This window comes from Sciurus vulgaris (genome assembly GCF_902686455.1).
Source record: "Sciurus vulgaris genome assembly, chromosome: 5".
NCBI classification, from domain to species: Eukaryota; Metazoa; Chordata; class Mammalia; order Rodentia; family Sciuridae; genus Sciurus; species Sciurus vulgaris.
In genome coordinates, this window is record NC_136465.1 from 42,934,648 (window position 1) to 42,952,130 (window position 17,483).

The window sequence follows — 17,483 nt, forward strand, 5'->3', positions numbered from 1 at the left end:
CTACTGAGAGGAGAATCATATTTCAGATTATTTGCTGAAGCTCAAAGCAATAGGAGATTTATCAAACCCAATAACTCCTGCATCATCACCAAGATGTAAGTGGGTTTAGGGTTTACTGGTCTACTTTAGAAATCAACAGGGCATGCCTCCAGAACTCTGGATACACATGGTAACCTCTTCAAGTCCAAGCCTGCTCTCACTCTAATAGGACATGATTATTTAACTTGCAGAGGAAGGGCTTTTGATGGAAATAAATCCTTGTGAGAGGACTCTGGCTCTCTAAAGATATTTAAATTATTTTTCTGATATTATGGATTAGTAAAAAAAAATTTTATTACCCTATATAAAAATTTTGTGATAGGAGCATATTAAAGTTTTAGGGATGGGGAGTACAACAGCCAATGTAGAGAGAATACTTGTGACAAAAGGAATTTTGACATTCTTGTTCATGGGTTACTTTGTTAGGATTATTATTATTTTTAAACAACTCACAGTTCATACAGAGAAAGTGAGTGCACATAATGTTTAGGATCTCTAATCCCCACCACACATACCATAAAGGCTACTTTCTGCTGATTTTGCGGTTGCCTCCAAATAGTGAGGATGACGGCAATGCAGAGAACGAGAAACAGCACGAGGACAGCAAGGCTCCAGGCTTCCATCCTGGCAATAGCCTGGACTCCATAAGTGGTCAAAATACTCAGGCCCAAAACGAGGAATGCTGCCAAGGTTTAAATATGTAAAATGAAGTCAGCAACATGCACTTCACTCAGATTCCTCAGTTCTAAGTCTATTCTGATACAACATTGAGTTCTTCATATAGATGCTTTGCCAAATATAAAGATTATTTCTTTCCCCCTTTCTTCTTTTGCATTGGGAAAGAGATGGTTGATTTCACTGTTATAAGAAACACTGCTTGATTCTGCATTACTGTCTCCTTAGACATCAACCTCCCCACTTGGTTCTACCATCCTGCTATCCTTGCCATGGGCCATCTGGGTCCTCATTTGTTATTCTCTGACTTTATTACATGGACTGATGGGATATTGTAGAGGGTGGACAGCCTCCTTTTTTCCCCCCAATGAGAGATGGCAAATCTATTTTAAGCTGTTGTAAACATAGATTGATAATGCAGACGAATAATATTGTGTGACCTGCATCCTTTCTCCCTATTTCAGACAACAACATCATTCTATTACTGACCATCAAGTCTATGTTAGAGGGTCCTCCTATTTTCTCTCAGAGAAACCTGTTCTTCCCTGGCTTGCCAGCAATACTCTTGTGCCATAAAGCCTTCTGAGAGAAAGAACCATTTATCCTACTATCCCAAGTGCCCAACAGAGTGACTAGCACACAGATAAGCTCAAGAAAATCACTGGATTTATGGGTAATTAGATAACTGGGTGAGCAAACAAAGATGTACTATATTACCTCCCAATCCCATCAGGTTCTGGCTCCATTATTAGAAGATGTATTTGACTTGATAGACTTAAAGCAGAGCGTATCCTAACAGTCAATGAAATGTTCTGCACTTCTGCAACTCTTTCCTTAGGGAATTTCTTCCTTTCTTCTTCAATTATCAAGATACGATAAATCTATCTTGATAGTACTCATATGATCATCTCAACTACTCATAACTTGTTAGGTGGAAATTTCAGGACTGAAATGGTTGCTAAGATATTTTAGAGCAACGTGAGTCTCACTGTCCTCTTCTTTCAAATCATTCTGGCTCCTACACACATTTGCTGGGTCTTCACAACATGCAGTAAAGAAGACTTACCCAGGAATCCTACCAGAAAGCTCACAAGAGAAGCTGACTGTCGTGTAGGCAGAGCAGAGGGGCTGAAGAGTGTCCGCAGGCTAAAGCCCTGTTCTTGCAGCATGATGACTTGGGACTCACTTTTTGAAGTAGTATCAGCACATGATCCCAGACCTTCTTTCTCAGGGGAGTATTTGGGCTGCTCATAACATAAACCAGGCTGGTACCTATTCCCAAACAGATATTTGCATCTTTATTTTCAAATAGACACTTGGCTCAAATGAAACCAGCAGCTAAAACTCTTAAGTAAGACATCTTACAAAGTCATACTGTGTGCAGTCAACATGACCCAGTCTCATAATGTGCTGACTCAGGCTGCAAACCTTTTCAGTAAAATATCTGTAGCAACCCTGGATTTCCTCTGATAACACTTAATTAAAAAGTTATACAATAGATGCAAAAACAGTTACATTTTAAGGTGAGGCAATTGTGACAATAGGATAATGGCTTCTGAAATCGTCTAGGTTTAAAGGAAATGCAGTTCCTAGAAATAGTACAGAAACACTGGCTAAATACCAGCTATAGAATAGCACAGTCTCTTCTGGTTGGTATTCGAAGGCTTCATCATAGACTGGTCTCATTTCTACCAACTTTCCAACCAAGGTTTCTCTTGCTTAACCCAGACAAGTTCATCTAGCCATTCTGCTCTCTCCCCACCCTGAGCATGCCATTTTCCTTTATGATTGTGCCCTCTCCCTCAACAGGAAACTGTCAAGATAGCAGCCTGCACCTTCTCATATAGGCCCCACCTCCTGGTATCTCCCTGCTTCTCTGGTGAGGCCTCTTCTGAGTAACCTTTGCTCATTTTAGATAGTAGTATTTTCCCTCCATATAAAGAAATATGCTTACTGAGAAAAAAATACAACCAAGAAGAAAATTAACACCACCTAGAACCACTCATAGTGTTAATCACTGTTAGCATTCGGGTACAATTTCATCCAGGCATATATGTGTATATATATACATATATCACTTCTTTATGTAGATGTGTAAGTTATTTAAATAAGTTCAGATGCTATATATGGTTTTATATCCTGAAACTGACATATCTATCCATATAATTATTATTTTACTTGCTGTAAAAGAATCCACTGAATGAATGTGTCCTCATTTATCTAAACATTCTTATTTTGATAGTCAGGTTACTTGCATTTTTTTTTCACTCATGTAAATTTACTTTTTCCATGAACATCTTTTACATCTATCTGTGCATGCTTCTTTGATTAAATTTTTAGAATAAAATCTTAGCAATGAATTATCAGGACACAAAGAATTGTATTTTTATACTGAATTATTGGGACAAAAGTATTGTATTTTTAAGTGTCTTTGTACATTATAAAAAATTACCAATAACATAGATTGGGTTGACCTATCATTAATGATCAAACTGTGTTCAATTCTTTGCTAAAGACCAAGTCTGCTTCTGCTTCTGATGCTTTACAGTGATGTTTACTAGAGAACATGGGCTCTTACCTTGTCAGACTGTTGGCATCCTTAAAAGCAAGGATGGTGAGCCCCATCTTCTTTATTTCCGAAGCCCCACCTGGCACATGCCTTTTAGAACCAGTAGCAACTCACCTGAGGATAAGCACACAGGCTGCGACCAGAGAGTAGGCCATAAGGGTGCCAATAGACATCATGTCTACAAGTGCCTTCAGGTCAAAAAGAAATGCCATCACAGCTATTGGGAGTAGAAAAGGAAAAAAGGTCAAGTCCATGACCTCTGATGAAATTCCATACAGTTAATCACTTGACTCAGGGACAAATAAATGACTGGCACTTATTTGTTTCAGTATCAAAGACAATATATTTCTCGCAGTTCATAAGATGTTCTTTAGGTCGTATAAATTGCTAATAAGACTTCAAAAATGCTCAGCTGTCTAGCAAGTATAAAACATCTACATTTATTACTTACAATACATTTGTCCTGATGAAGAGTGAAAATATGTGATAGAATACCATCCTGGGAAATCTCAGCAGAAAAATGTTGCTAGTAAATATTGGCTAGCTCACTATAAAACCATAAAAAATTTCAGAGAGTTTGCATTATAAAAGTTATACAGTCATTTTAACTCCCACCTGTATTAAGAAGTACATATAACTCAAAAACTTTTAGGTGAGTTTGACAAAATTAAACAATATGATAATTTTTAATTCAATATTTCTGATACAGATGAAATTCTGCTCTGATTAAAGCTACACATTCCAGGTTGACTGGTTAGATGTGAGAGATCAGTTTATGGTCTTGCACACCAAATCCCAATGAGATTAAGAAGTAAAACATACTTTAATGTTAACTCAAATTTATCACATAATAGTCCCTATCCTAGTAAGTAGAGAATGTCACATTCCATTTACATGGTATTCCAGACCTTTCTCTGAAAGTTTTATATCTCTATGATCTCATTTTATCTTTAACTCAATGATCCTATGAGATGGCAGATGATTTCAGTTTAGCTATATAAAATAGCTGGTATTGGACCATTTTTGACCCAAAACGCAGCTATTGCCCATGGTCTGACTTAACAGGAGTATCCCCATCTTACAGACAGGTTAACTTAGGAAGTCTATAATCACCAGGCAGAGGCAGAGCTCCAACATCCTGCACTCCTTCTACGACACCACGTCCTTAAATACACTGTAAGCCTTACTCTGAAAACTCTTCATTGCTAGTATACTTAATTTTAGTATGTTTTATAAGGATCACAAATATGGTAGTTAAGAGAGGAAAATATGGTTGATTATCCAAACAAGTTCTCTTCACTAAGTTAAAAACAAGTAAGGTGTGAGAGTCCAAAATAACCAAAATGTAATATTTCAGAGCATTAAAAGAGGCATTCCATTATAATTACCTTCTTTCATTATTAACTTCAATATCTTATTATGCTGCTAAATTACATTATTCTCAAGTGGAGAGGGGTACATTATCTTTAAAATTCTAAATACAAAGTATTATTGGGCAATATTTTAACTTCAAAGAGTAAAAGGTTTTAGGGATTAAATAAAATGTGTGATCCTCTGACAAGAAATATTTATGAACTATCTTTAATACTGTAAAGCTCTATTAAATAATAAAATGAGCTTTGGGTCATCCAGTTCAATCTTTATTTTATGAGGAACAGAAATCTAAGTCTGAGAAAATAAGTGACTTGACCTTCTAAGCTATGCCTTGTCAACTGTCAGATTTATTAGAAAATGTTCATAAAGTGAAACTTTCAGCAAATACCTTGTAGCCCTGAAAAGAAATCTCATTTCAAATATAATGAAGCATTAGCATTCTCTAACTTCCCAATACATCAGAGCATTAACAAAATTATCATTTTGATTTAAGTGTCCACTGCCAAGACTGTATCATTTTATATATTTATAAAGCTTGCTATTGTCTTTCTCCTGCTTCCTATCACAGTCCTTTAAGATAATTCTTCTCAACCTGTAGAATCTCTGAAAGTTTCTGCATGCAATAAGAATCTGGCATTTTACAAGGATATTAAGACATGTCAAAATGTAGGCAATCTGGATTTTGTGAATGTAACCTACACATCCAAACTGGTGCAAATATAAGGAGACTCCAAGTGGGGTAAGAGGACATTACGTGTAAATCTTAGAGAACTCGGCACTGAGGAAGTAGGGATGCCGCAATACTGAGGGCAATGAGTACAACGACCAGCCAGAGATCATCTTTTATCTTTGATACTTTTCAATACTTGATTAAGGATGGGTGAAGTTTAGTTTTCCAAGAATTCCAGAATCATTATTCTTAAATTAATATTTCCAAAATTAAGTGATTATTCCATTAAAATATTCTGTATCAAAAACAGAATTTCATGTGTTCATTCATCAATTAGAAAAGCATCCCCAATACGTAGCAAAGAACCCTTATAACCCTTGCACATTTGTTAGAAGTCCAAATGGTTAACATAATGACAAAAATTCGCAAAGGATCAGTTAAGGATGAATTTCAATACAACACCACCACCACCATTTTCAGATATTAATCCCTCATATTAATTTATCCATGATTTTGTTCTTAACTTACATGCACAGCATGCAGACCCGCTTTCTAAGTCCATGCATGCGCACAAAATGCTCCAGTCCAGTGTTCAAGAAGCCTATATTTGTAAAGCTTACCAGAAATGACCCCTGCAGTCAACGTGGCAGCAACTGGTGACTGCCTCTTACTCACTTTGGCAAGAAATCTAAACAGTAAACCATCCCGGGCCATGGCAAACAGAATGCGGGGTAAAGGAAACATAGAGCCCAGAAGACTAGAACAGAAAAATTCATAATCCACATGTAAGTTATTTTAAGTATTATTCCAGGGAGGTAAATATACAGGTAAAGACTGGACATAGTAACATGCAGAACCAAAAAATTCAAAATGGGAAACAGTCACAAAAAAATTACTGAACTATTGAACTTATGTCAATCAAAATAGATGACCTCCTAACTTTCTATTTTTTTCAGTCCTTGATGAAAAAGATCCCCCTTTTCTCAACAGAAGTCACCCCCTCTCACCTGCCACTGCACCCGATGATAAAGTAGCAATTATTGGTGTCTTCGTTTTGGAATTGATTTGAGCTAGACATTTGAAAAGCAACCCATCCTCCGCCATAGCATAGATTACACGAGGCATTGGGAAAATGGATCCAAGAAGACTGAATGAAAAGCAAAGACATGCAGTATGGCAAACACATTCATGCAAGATTACACCTCAGAACTGAAATAAAGTAACTGTATACAAATCAGCTTGACAGCTGTGATTATGAAGTCATATTATTTTTAAGATGCATTATGATTGGGCATTTAAAAGTATTTGCCAACATTGACCATTGTGCTAATCATTTTGTTGCAGATTATTTGCCCAAATTATTACACTGAAAATAATATTGCAAGTAAGTCATTTGTGTGCACCACGATTCTTACTGAATTAAAATGAAATAATTAGACATTACAAAAAAACAAATCAATATCATTAAGACATTTTTAGTGACAATAATTCAGAAACAAAATTCATAAATTAACACATAATTAAAGAAGAGATTAAGCAACTGTATCTCATAGTAAGTCATCTCATTTATTCAATAACTATGCATTTTTATATTATCATTATTTTTCATCATATAGATTGATCTTTGATCAAACTGGTAATAATCCCAGCCTCACAAGATAGTCAAAGCAGATGCAGATTTTAAAAAATCAACTATTGCCAATGTAGTAGAGAAGAAGCCACAATTATAAGTTAGTAACAGTGAAGTTTAATAAGAATTTTGCTTAAGCTTTTGAATGACTTGTGTTTCTAGTGATACCATTCCATACATCACTTAGTTGTAAAAAATGACCATTTAAGAGAAAACAAGTAAAATACTTTAAAAAGTCCAATTTATCTTTTAATAATGATGTGTTGAACTTGACCATGGAGAAATCTCCATCCACTCCTTCTAAGACCACAGTGGCACAATATCTTTACAGTTCAGACTTTTGAAACCATTTTAGGTTCTTCAAAATAAACCTCAACACTACCAGATTGCTGAGAAACCCACAATTAATTTCTTTTTTCTTTTCTTTCTTTCTTTCTTTTTTGAGATCTTACTATGCTGCCCAGGCTGGCCCAAAGTTCCTGGGCTCAAGAAATCTTCCTGCCTCAGCCTCCCCTGTAGCGGCAAATATAGATGTACACCACTGTGTCCAGTTCACAGGGTAATTTCTAACTGCCACTTAATACTATCTTGTTTCTTAAAAAAAGGAATTCTGAGAGGAAAAAAATAAAGCTACACTGAAAGTTATATTTCTTTTTCTAATTTCACTTTTAGAAAATTATTTTCACTTAAAAAATTCATAATCAGGCACAAAGATTAATTTTCTCTTTATAAAATATTCTATAGTATAATGTAATATAATACAATTTACTTATGATCATGTATTAACTGCAAATATGAAAACTCAGAAAACCAAGATATGAATCCTCAATAATAAAACAAACAACAACTGAATATGACCACATAAGATTCAAATACCCTTGCTTTTTCAGATCAATAGGATATGAACTTCCACTATTAATTTGAGAATGGTAATTTCTAGAGCAAGTTCATTCTGAAAAGTCTGTGCTCACAATAAAAAACGTACATTTATATTTTAAAATGATACATCTTCCTCTCACACAGACTCCGTATTACTTTAAAGGACAACAGAAAGTGCCAAGTCTGCAAATAGTTTCAGACTGTCTCAAACACTGCAATCAACACCAAGGCTAGCAGAGAAATACTAGTATAAGCATCCTAAAGTTTTACAATACATACATATACGAAGATGTGTGACATAAGTGCATATACCATTGCCATGGATATGTCAGTGGAAGCTTGGACCATCAATATCTTGAAAAATTGATTCTCAATTGATGGGGAAATTTTTTTTAATCAATTAAGATTTTTGTATGGCAATTCTACACAAACTATTTAATGAGAGCACACAGCTGCAAAATATGTTCCTCATGTTAGGATATTTTTAGAACATACAAAGGCAATTTTTTAGACACTAACTGCACTTTGGAGGAACCCAAACAGCCCCTGCCCCAAAGGCAAAGCAATGTACCTTGTTGACAATGCACATAGAGAGCCCGCTGCAACAACGTATTTGGCAGGACCCCATCCAACATACTCAAATGCCACCGGAAGGGGGCTTTTTTCATCGAGGAGGTAGTAGGGCATCATAAGAGTCAAAGCTGCAGAGACCCCAAAATAAGCCATAAAGCAAACAAGCAAAGAAGTCACTATTCCAATAGGAATAGCTTTCTGGGGATTCCGGACTTCTTCACCTAAGGAAACAAACAAAAGATAGGCATGTTTAAGAAATAATTAAGGACAGGGCTGGGATTGTGGCTCAGTGATAGACTGCTTGCCTAGCATGTATGAGACACTTGGTTCAATTCTCAGCACCGCATACAAATAAATGAATAAAATAAAGGTCTATCAACATCTAAAATAATATTTAAAAAAAGAAGTAATTAAGGACAAAGAACTTAATGGGATCAAATTCTTCCTCTCCTTCATGATGATTCTACTCTGCTTCTGTCCCTCATGTTTTCTTAGATTGATCCATTTATTTTACATGAAACTTCCCGTCTTCTTGGACGTACTTAAATATTACATAAAAATGTAATTTCCAGAAAGAAAAGAAGTCGTACAGTTAAAAAAGAGAGAAGTTTCGCATTAAATATTTTTAAAAAAGGATCAGCATTCTTAAATATATAGAGATAGGACCACAGTCTTAATACACTTGGAAAATGACTCATCCACAGAGTTTAAAATGACTGCCGTGACTCTCCGTTGGCTCTTAAACGTGAAGGCTTCAGATAAACTTATTTCTAAAGAAATTCTAGATGCAATATAAAAAAAGAGAATATTTTGTATTCTTATAAAATTAGGCATTTGAAGTACCCAAAACATGGTCAACAATAATTATAAGGCCATGCAATGGTAAGAACCTAGAGGAAATACTTGGAGAGTGATTCTCTTTTTAAAAATTTGTTCTTTTTAGATACACATGACAGTAGAGTGTATTTTGACATGTTATACATAAATGGAGTATAACTTATTCTAATTAGGATCCCATTCTTGTACATGATGTAGAGTTTCACTGGTTGTATATTCATATATGTTACATATATGAATAGATAGGAAATAGAAAAGTTGTATGTACGATTAAGTCTGTCTTTCCTATTCCCATTCCCTTTATTCCCTTTTGTCTAATCCAATGAACTTCTATTTTTCCCTTCCCACCCCCATTATGTGTTAGCAACCCTATATCAGAGAGAACATTCGGCCTTTGGTTTTTTGGGGTTGGCTTATTTCATTTAGCATGATAGTCCCCAGTTCAATCCATTTACCAGCAATTGTCATAATTTCATTCTTCTTTGAGGCTGAGTAATATTCCATTGTGTACATAGGCCACATTTTTTTATCCATTCATCTGTTGAAGGGCACCTAGGTTGATTCCATAGCTTAGCTATAGTGAATTGTTGAGCTGCTATAGATCACTGATGTGGCTACGTCACTGTAGTATGCTGATTTTAAGTTCTTTGGGTATATACTGAGGAGTGAAGTAACTGGGTCAAATGGTGGTTTCTGAGTTGCAACAATTTGCAGTCTCACCAGCAATGTATGAGTGTACATTTTCCCCCACTCATACATTTCCTTGCTAACATTTATTGTTACTTGTATTCTTGATAATTGCCATTCTTACTGGAGTGAGATGAAATTTCAGTGTAGTTTTAATTTACATTTCTCTAGTTGCTAGTGATATTTTTTTTTCATATATTTGTTGACCATTCGTATTTCTTCTTCTGTGAAGTGTCTGTTCATTCCTTTGCCCATTTATTGATTGGGTTGTTTTTTCAGTGTTAAGTTTTTGAGTTCTTTATATATCCCAGAGATTAGTGCTCTATCTGAGATGCGGGTAGCTAAGACTTTCTCCCATTCTGTAAGCTCTCTGTTCATGTTCTTGATGGTTTCCTTTGCTGTGAAGAAGCTTTTTAGTTTGATGCCATCCCATTTATGATTCCTTTTTTTTAAGATGTTGATAGACCTTGATTTTATTCATTCATTTATATGTGCTGCTGGGAATTGAACCCAGGGCCTCACACATGCTAGGCAAGTGCTCCGCCACTGGGCCACAATACCAGCCCCCATTTATGATTCTTGATTTTACTTGTTGTGCTTTAGGAGCCTTGGTGAGGAATTTGGTTCCTAAGTCAACAGGATGGAGAGTGGGGCCTCCATTTTCTTCTAGTAGGTGAAGGGTTTCTGGTCTAATGCTTTCTGTCCTTGATCCACCTCGAGTTTTGTGCAGTGTGAGAGATAGGAGTTAAATTTCATTCTGCTACAAATGGATTTCCAGTTTTCCCAGTACCATTTGTTGAGGATGCTGTCTTTTCTCCAATATATGTTTATGGCACCTTTGGCTAGTATGAGATAATTGTATTTATGTGGGTTTGTCTGTGTCTTCTATTCTGTTCTAGTGGTCTTCATGTTTGTTTTCTTTACTGTAGCACTGTAGTATAATCTAAGGTCTGGTATTGTGATGCCTCCTATTTCACTTTTCTCACTAAGGATTGTTTTGGTCATTCTGGGCTTCTCATTTTTCCAAATGAATTTCATGACTGCTTTTTATATTTTTATGAAGAACATCTCTGGCACCTTAATTGGAATTGCACTAAATCTGTATAACACTTCTGGTAGTATGGCCATTTTGACAATATTAATTCTGCCTATCCAAGAACATGTGAGATTTTTCCAACTTCTAAAGTCTTCTTCAATTTCTTTCTTTAGAGTTCTATAGTTTTCATTGTAGAGGTATTTCAACTCTTTTTTTCGATTGATTCCCAAATTTTTTTTTTTTTTTTGAGGCTATTGTAAGTGGGATAGTTTTTCTTTCTCAGTTGATTCATTATTCGTGTATAGGAATGCAATTGATTTATGGGTGTTAATTTATATCCTGCTACTTTGCTGAATTCATTTATTAGTTCTAGAAGCTTTCTGGTGGAGATTTTTGGGTCTTCTAAATATAGAATCATGTCTTTGACATAGGGATAGTTTTAGCCCTTCTTTTCCTATTGGTATCCTTTTAATTTCTTTTTTTTGCCTAACTGCTCTGGCTAGAGTTTCAAGGATGGTGTTGAATAGAAGTGGTAAAAGAGGGCACCTTGTCTTGTTTCAGTTTTTAGAGAGAATGCTTTCAATATTTCTCCATTTAGAATGAGGATGGGCTTGGGTTTAGCATGTATAGCTTTTAAAATGTTGAAGTATGCTCCTACTATCTAGTTTTCTAGTGTGTTAAGCATGAATGGGTGCTAATTTTAAAATTAATTTTAATTTTTCAAAATGCTTTTTTCTGCGTCTATTGAGATAATCATGTGATTCTTGCCTGTAAGTCTGTTGATGTGATGAATTACATTTATTGATTTCCATAAGTTAAACCAACCTTGCATCCCTGGGAAAAACCCTATTTTGATCGTGATACACTATTTTTAAATATGTTTTTGTATCAATTTGCCAGTGTTTTTTTAAGAATTTTTGCATCTATGTTCATCAGGGTCTGATTTTGGTATCAAGGTAATTAACTAGATTCATAGAATGAGTTTGGAAAGGTTCCCCTCTTTTCTATTTCATGGAATAATTTGAGGAGGACTGGCGTTAGTTCTTTGAAGGTCTGGTATAACTCAGTTGATCATCTGTCTGGTCCTGGGCATCTTCAATTTCACTGCTTGAAACTGATCTGTTTAAATTTTCTATATCGGAGAGTAATTCTTATTTGAGTATTTATTGTACTGGGTAAAGATAAAAAAATCAGCACAATATTTGATCTGACTAAAGAAAAGACAATTTAAGAGATAATCATCTTAAAGTGACAGCACTCCAAACAGAAAATTTAAGAATAGTAATTATGACTAAAACTAAATATTTGACAGCTTGCAAAGTACTGGTTCCATGTGCTATCTTAGGTAATCTTCACAATATCTGAGGGGTCTGGATGGCTCTCTCAGTTTCACCAACATAGAAGCCAAGTCTCAGGAGTTTTACTAAGTGTCTTTCTTTTTTTTTTTATCAGATATGGTAGGTGTCACCGATGGATCTGGAACCAGCACCCTTCCTACCCAAATCCAGCTCTTTCCTTGACCCTCTGCTGCCACACAAAATTATTCCTGTGGTACAGGGGAACACCTTTACCTTCTACCTGAAGCTGAGACCCTGCTCTTACCAGTTGTTGCAATGCAGTCGAATCCCACAAAAGCATAGAAGCAAGTGGCAGCACCAGCCAAAGTTCCTGCAAAGCCATAAGGCATAAAGCCACCAGCCCCGTAGATGCTTGTTCCATTTTCAGATGGTGGCTCTCTAAGGAAGAGAGCAAATACATTGTTAAGTCATTTTAATAGAAACTTACACTTCTGGTGATTTGTCTCAAACAACATCCTTCGAAAGTTGTATTCATCAGCTCTTTGAAGCTGATATATATGAAACTAAAACTAACATCTTATTTTGTCACCCTGTTCTAGAGGATGTGTGTGGTAAAGCTCCTCTTGTGTCACTAACACCTAACCAGACATTGATCAACAGCAAATGCATAAGACCTAGAACCCACTCTGGCTGGAACCCATAGGCAGGCAGGATTTTCAGAGTACAGATCTCAGTATGGCCAACCTCTGTGACAAAGAAAAGAAATTTCCTCCTGTTTTTTCTTCAACTCATTAAGCATATAAGGCACACTACATATCTCAGAAGATAGCTGAAAAAATGAAACAAAATTCCCTAGGCTTGATCAATAATATAGAAGTTGAATATTTTATTATATGTTAAAATCTGTTTTAAATCAGAAGACATTAATTTCTCCCTCATCAGAATGACTATGAACAACGTATATAAAGAAAAACATATACATGTACCTTACTCCATGTAACAGATGTTTTGTAACCTTATTTCTGCTTACACAACTAATATTCTCCAAAAAACAAGGTCTGAAAATTATTAAAAGTCTGAAAAACTGCAAAGAAATGGAGTGGTGATTCCAAAGGAAGAATTAAAGATGCATGACTCAAAAATACTCACTGTTATTGAGAAGTGGCAAACTGCTGGGGGTAAAAGGTCAAGTTCTTCCAGGGGTTAGGCTCTGCCCTGGTTCTTGCCCTAAACCTGGAGCAGAGGTTGAGGCTGGGAGCAGCAGCTGCACAGCTTCTCACGATGGCTCAAGAGCGAGCCTACCTACACCTCTGTCTGAAGGGGAGCCCAGAAGGGAGAGCCTTGACATAGAACAGAGCCTCAGAGAGGTCTTAGAAGCAAAAAGTTTGAGAATCACTGCTCTAGAGGAAACTTTCATGTATACCCCCTTACAATGTAACATTAAAACAAAAATTAAAAGAGGGGGGAAAAAACCCTTAAATATTTTACCTGGCATTTGCTGATATATTTTTGAGAAACTCTTCACTAATCTTCCAGTTAGCCACATTTCCTTTCACAAACCCAGCAACCATGACAAAGAGAAGGACCAGGATATTAATAGCTGTGAAGAATTTATTTACCCAAGCAGATTCCTTTACTCCAAAAGATAAAAGACCTAAGGGGGGAAAAAAAAAAACAAAAAAGAGAGAGCATTTAATTTTACCTAAAGGAAAGGCAATGACATTTTGAGGCAAATAAAGACTTAGGAATATTATTGTACTAGCATTCATGTATTTAACTCCCATTTATCCATTTCCATTGCTAGTTCACTCATTAGTCAGTTTTTTGTGAATCCATGTCTTCTGAACACAACCAATTTGATTTCTGGAGGTAGATGTGCTCAGCCAGGAGATTCCACACTAAGAAATACAGGTCCAGTAATCCTGGCCATTATTACCAATAATAGGTAGATATAAAGCAACACTTTGCTCTAATGGAATGCTATTCTAAAAAGCTATTTCAAGCCAATGGTAATAAACTTTATCTATTTGTTTAGTGGTACTAAGGATTGAGCTTTTAATTTTAAAAGCTCAATCATATGTTTGCCATGTATTTATTTTACACAGCCAGAATATAATTCTTCAATAGTCAGGCCAAAAAAGTTCCTTGTTAAATTTATTCTAATTTCAAAAGCTTTAATGTATATTCAGATTGTAAAAATATTCTATATGAGTAATCTTATCAGAAAAACTATGAAGAGAATAAAAACCAACCATGATGTCTCCTCTAGAATTTTGCACATACAAACACAGAGACATATTTCCATATCAAAAAATACATAATCTCATTTTTAACAGCTATGTAACCAGTTATATGGAAATACCATACTTTAATCCCTTATTTATAGACAGTTAGATCACTCAGTATTTTTACATTTATAAAGAGCACTGATAGAACTCGAACAACTGGGAGCGCCGGAAAGGAGGCCGCTCGGCACAGCGCTGGGACTCGGAGCAACCACTGGGGCTCCGGCGGCTGCCCAGGGGAAGAGTGGCGAGGAGAGCTGTGTGGACTCAGGACACCGGGGCCTGCCCTGAGGAGGAGGAGGAGGAACGTGGCCGCTTGGATTCGGAGTGACTGCACCAGAGCTACAGGCGGTTGCCAGAGGAGAAGCTGTGCGGCGAGCTGTTTGGACTCAGAACGACGCTTCTGAACCCCGGGGCCTGCTCTGAGGACGAGGAGGAGGAAGAGGAGCGTGGCCGCTTGGATTCGGGGTGACTACACCAGAGCTACAGGCGGTTGCCAGAGGAGAAGCTCCGCGGCGAGCTGTGTGGACTCAGAACGACTGCTTCTGAACACCGGGGCCTGCCCGGAGGACAAGGAGGAAGAGGAGCGCGGCTGCTTGGATTCAGAGTGACTACACCAGAGCTACAGGCGGTTGCCAGAGGAGGGGCTGCGTGGCGAGCTGTTTGGACTCAGACCACTTCTGAACACCGGGGCCTGCCCGGAGGAGTAGGAGGAGGAGGAGGAGGAGGAGCGCGGCGGGTCGTTTGGACTCGCAGTGACTGTATTAGCGCTCCAGGCGGCTGCTCAGAGGAGAAGGCGAGTGGTGAGTTGTTTGGACTTAAAGTGACAGCCCCTGAACACAGGGGGGCTGCCTGGAGGAGATGCGTGGTGGGTCGCTTGGTCTTGAGTGGCCGCACCAGAGCTCCCAGCGGTTGCCCAGAGGACCCGTGCTGCGGGTCACGTGGATTCAGAGCCACTCAGAGTGACCGCTCCTGAACACTTGGGGGGTTATCTGGAGAAGGAGGAGGAACGGGGAGGGTCACTTCGACTCGGAGTGATTGATTGCCCAGGGCTACAGGTGGTTGGTGGGAGGTGGAGGCACGCAGTGAGTTTCTTGGACACCTAGTGACCGCACGGGAATACTGGGCGACTGTCTGGAGGAAGAGGTTTGTGGCGGGTCTCTGGGTCTCAAAGCGATTGTACGGGGCCCCAGGTGGCTGCTCACAGGAGGGGCCGCATAGCCAGGCGATTAGGTGCAGAGCAGGGTCCCAGGATCTAGGAGGCTTCTGGGTGGAAGAGCCGCACAGAGACAGGCTTAGGGCGGAGCGAAGGTTCCAGGCCTGCGGGCAGATTCTCTGAGGAGGGGCAGCCTAAGGAGATTCATCTGCGAAAGGTGAGGCTCCCAGGCCCAGGAGGTAGGGCCGGGCCCCTGGGAACTTTGCAGAGGAAGGCAGCCCAGCCCAGGTGGTAGCTGTAAATTGAGGGGAACCTCTAGGAGGGTAATGACCAGCGAGACCTCCCCACCGGGTGAGTCTTCCCTGCCAGGTGAGGTTTCCCCACAAGGACGGTAAAACTAGAGACTCAGGCCCAAACAGGCCTTGCCTCAGCCCGCAGCCTAGGTCCCCTTTGGACGACCATTGGTCAACAAGTGGAGGCACCTCTGCCCACTAGCAGGGATTATACCCCACCTGAAGGCCACCACTCCTAGAGAGGCAGCTTCCTTGTGTTGCACCACATTATCAACTTCCTCCAAGACTTCAGGCTACTGAAGGCTAAGGGGGGATATATATAGAAATCTTCAGGGACATTGTAAGTCAATAGAGGAAATCTGCAAATTCTCAGCGGTCCACTGATACCTGAACAATATGAGAAAACAAGGAAAGAAAATGCTGCAAACAAATCTAGATGTTACATCAATAAAACCCAATGACAGCATGGCAGAAGAAATGACAGAAAAGGAGTTCAGAATGTACATAATTAAAATGATCAGAGAAGCAAACGATGAGATGAAAGAGCAAATGCAAGCATTGAATGATCGCACCAATCGACAGTTAAAAGAGCAAATACAGGAAGCAAAAGATCATTTCAATAAAGAGTTAGAGATATTGAAAAAAAACCAAACAGAAATCCTTGACATGAAGGAAACAATAAACCAAATTAAGAACTCCATAGAAAGCATATCCAATAGGATAGAACACCTGGAAGACAGAACCTCAGACATTGAAGACAAAATATTTAACCTTGAAAACAAAGTTGAACAAACAGAGAAGATGGTAAGAAATCATGAACAGAATCTACAAGAACTATGGGATATCATGAAAAGGCCAAATTTAAGAATTACTGGGATTGAGGAAGGCCTAGAGAAACAAGCCAAAGGAATGAACAATTTATTCAATGAAATAATATCAGAAAATTTCCCAAATCTGAAGAATGAAATGGAAAATCAAGTTCAAGAGGCTTATAGGACTCCAAATACACAAAATTACAACAGACCCACACGAAGGCACATTATAATGAAAATACCGAACATACAAAATAAAGACAGAATTTTAAAGGCTGTGAGAGAAAAGAACCAAATTACATTCAGGGGGAAACCAATACGGATATCAGCAGACTTTTCAATCCAGACCCTAAAAGCTAGAAGGGCCTGGAACAACATTTTTCAAGCCCTGAAAGAAAATGGATGCCAACCAAGAATCTTATACCCAGGAAAACTTACCTTCAAATTGGACGATGAAATAAAATCCTTCCATGATAAACAAAAGCTAAAAGAATTTACAAAAAGAAAGCCAGCATTACAGAACATTCTCAGCAAAATATTCCATGAGGAAGAGATGAAAAACAAAGAAGCAAATCAGCAAAGGGAGGAATTATCCTAAAGGAATTGTCAAATAAAGGAGGAAACAAGTAGTGTCAAACAAATAAATAAATAAAATTTAAAAAATGAACCA

General features: G+C 37.9%; 1 protein-coding gene across 4 annotated transcripts in view; it reads right to left on the reverse strand.

Moving 5' to 3' along the window:
• Positions 1–17,483, reverse strand: part of SLC7A2 (solute carrier family 7 member 2) — a 70,983-nt gene that overhangs the window by 4,334 nt on the left and 49,166 nt on the right. For 3 of the 4 annotated variants that reach the window (XM_079142743.1, XM_079142741.1, XM_079142740.1), the window contains exons 4-10: positions 13,756–13,921; positions 12,572–12,705; positions 8,408–8,630; positions 6,335–6,474; positions 3,398–3,500; positions 1,781–1,986; positions 555–721 (exon numbers count right to left, since the gene is read on the reverse strand). In XM_079142743.1, coding sequence (XP_078998869.1) covers positions 555–721; positions 1,781–1,986; positions 3,398–3,500; positions 6,335–6,474; positions 8,408–8,630; positions 12,572–12,705; positions 13,756–13,921 — 1,139 coding nt within the window. Of the gene's footprint in view, positions 1–554; positions 722–1,780; positions 1,987–3,397; positions 3,501–5,947; positions 6,085–6,334; positions 6,475–8,407; positions 8,631–12,571; positions 12,706–13,755; positions 13,922–17,483 lie in introns of all 4 variants that reach the window. The other variant, XM_079142742.1, reaches the window with a different exon arrangement.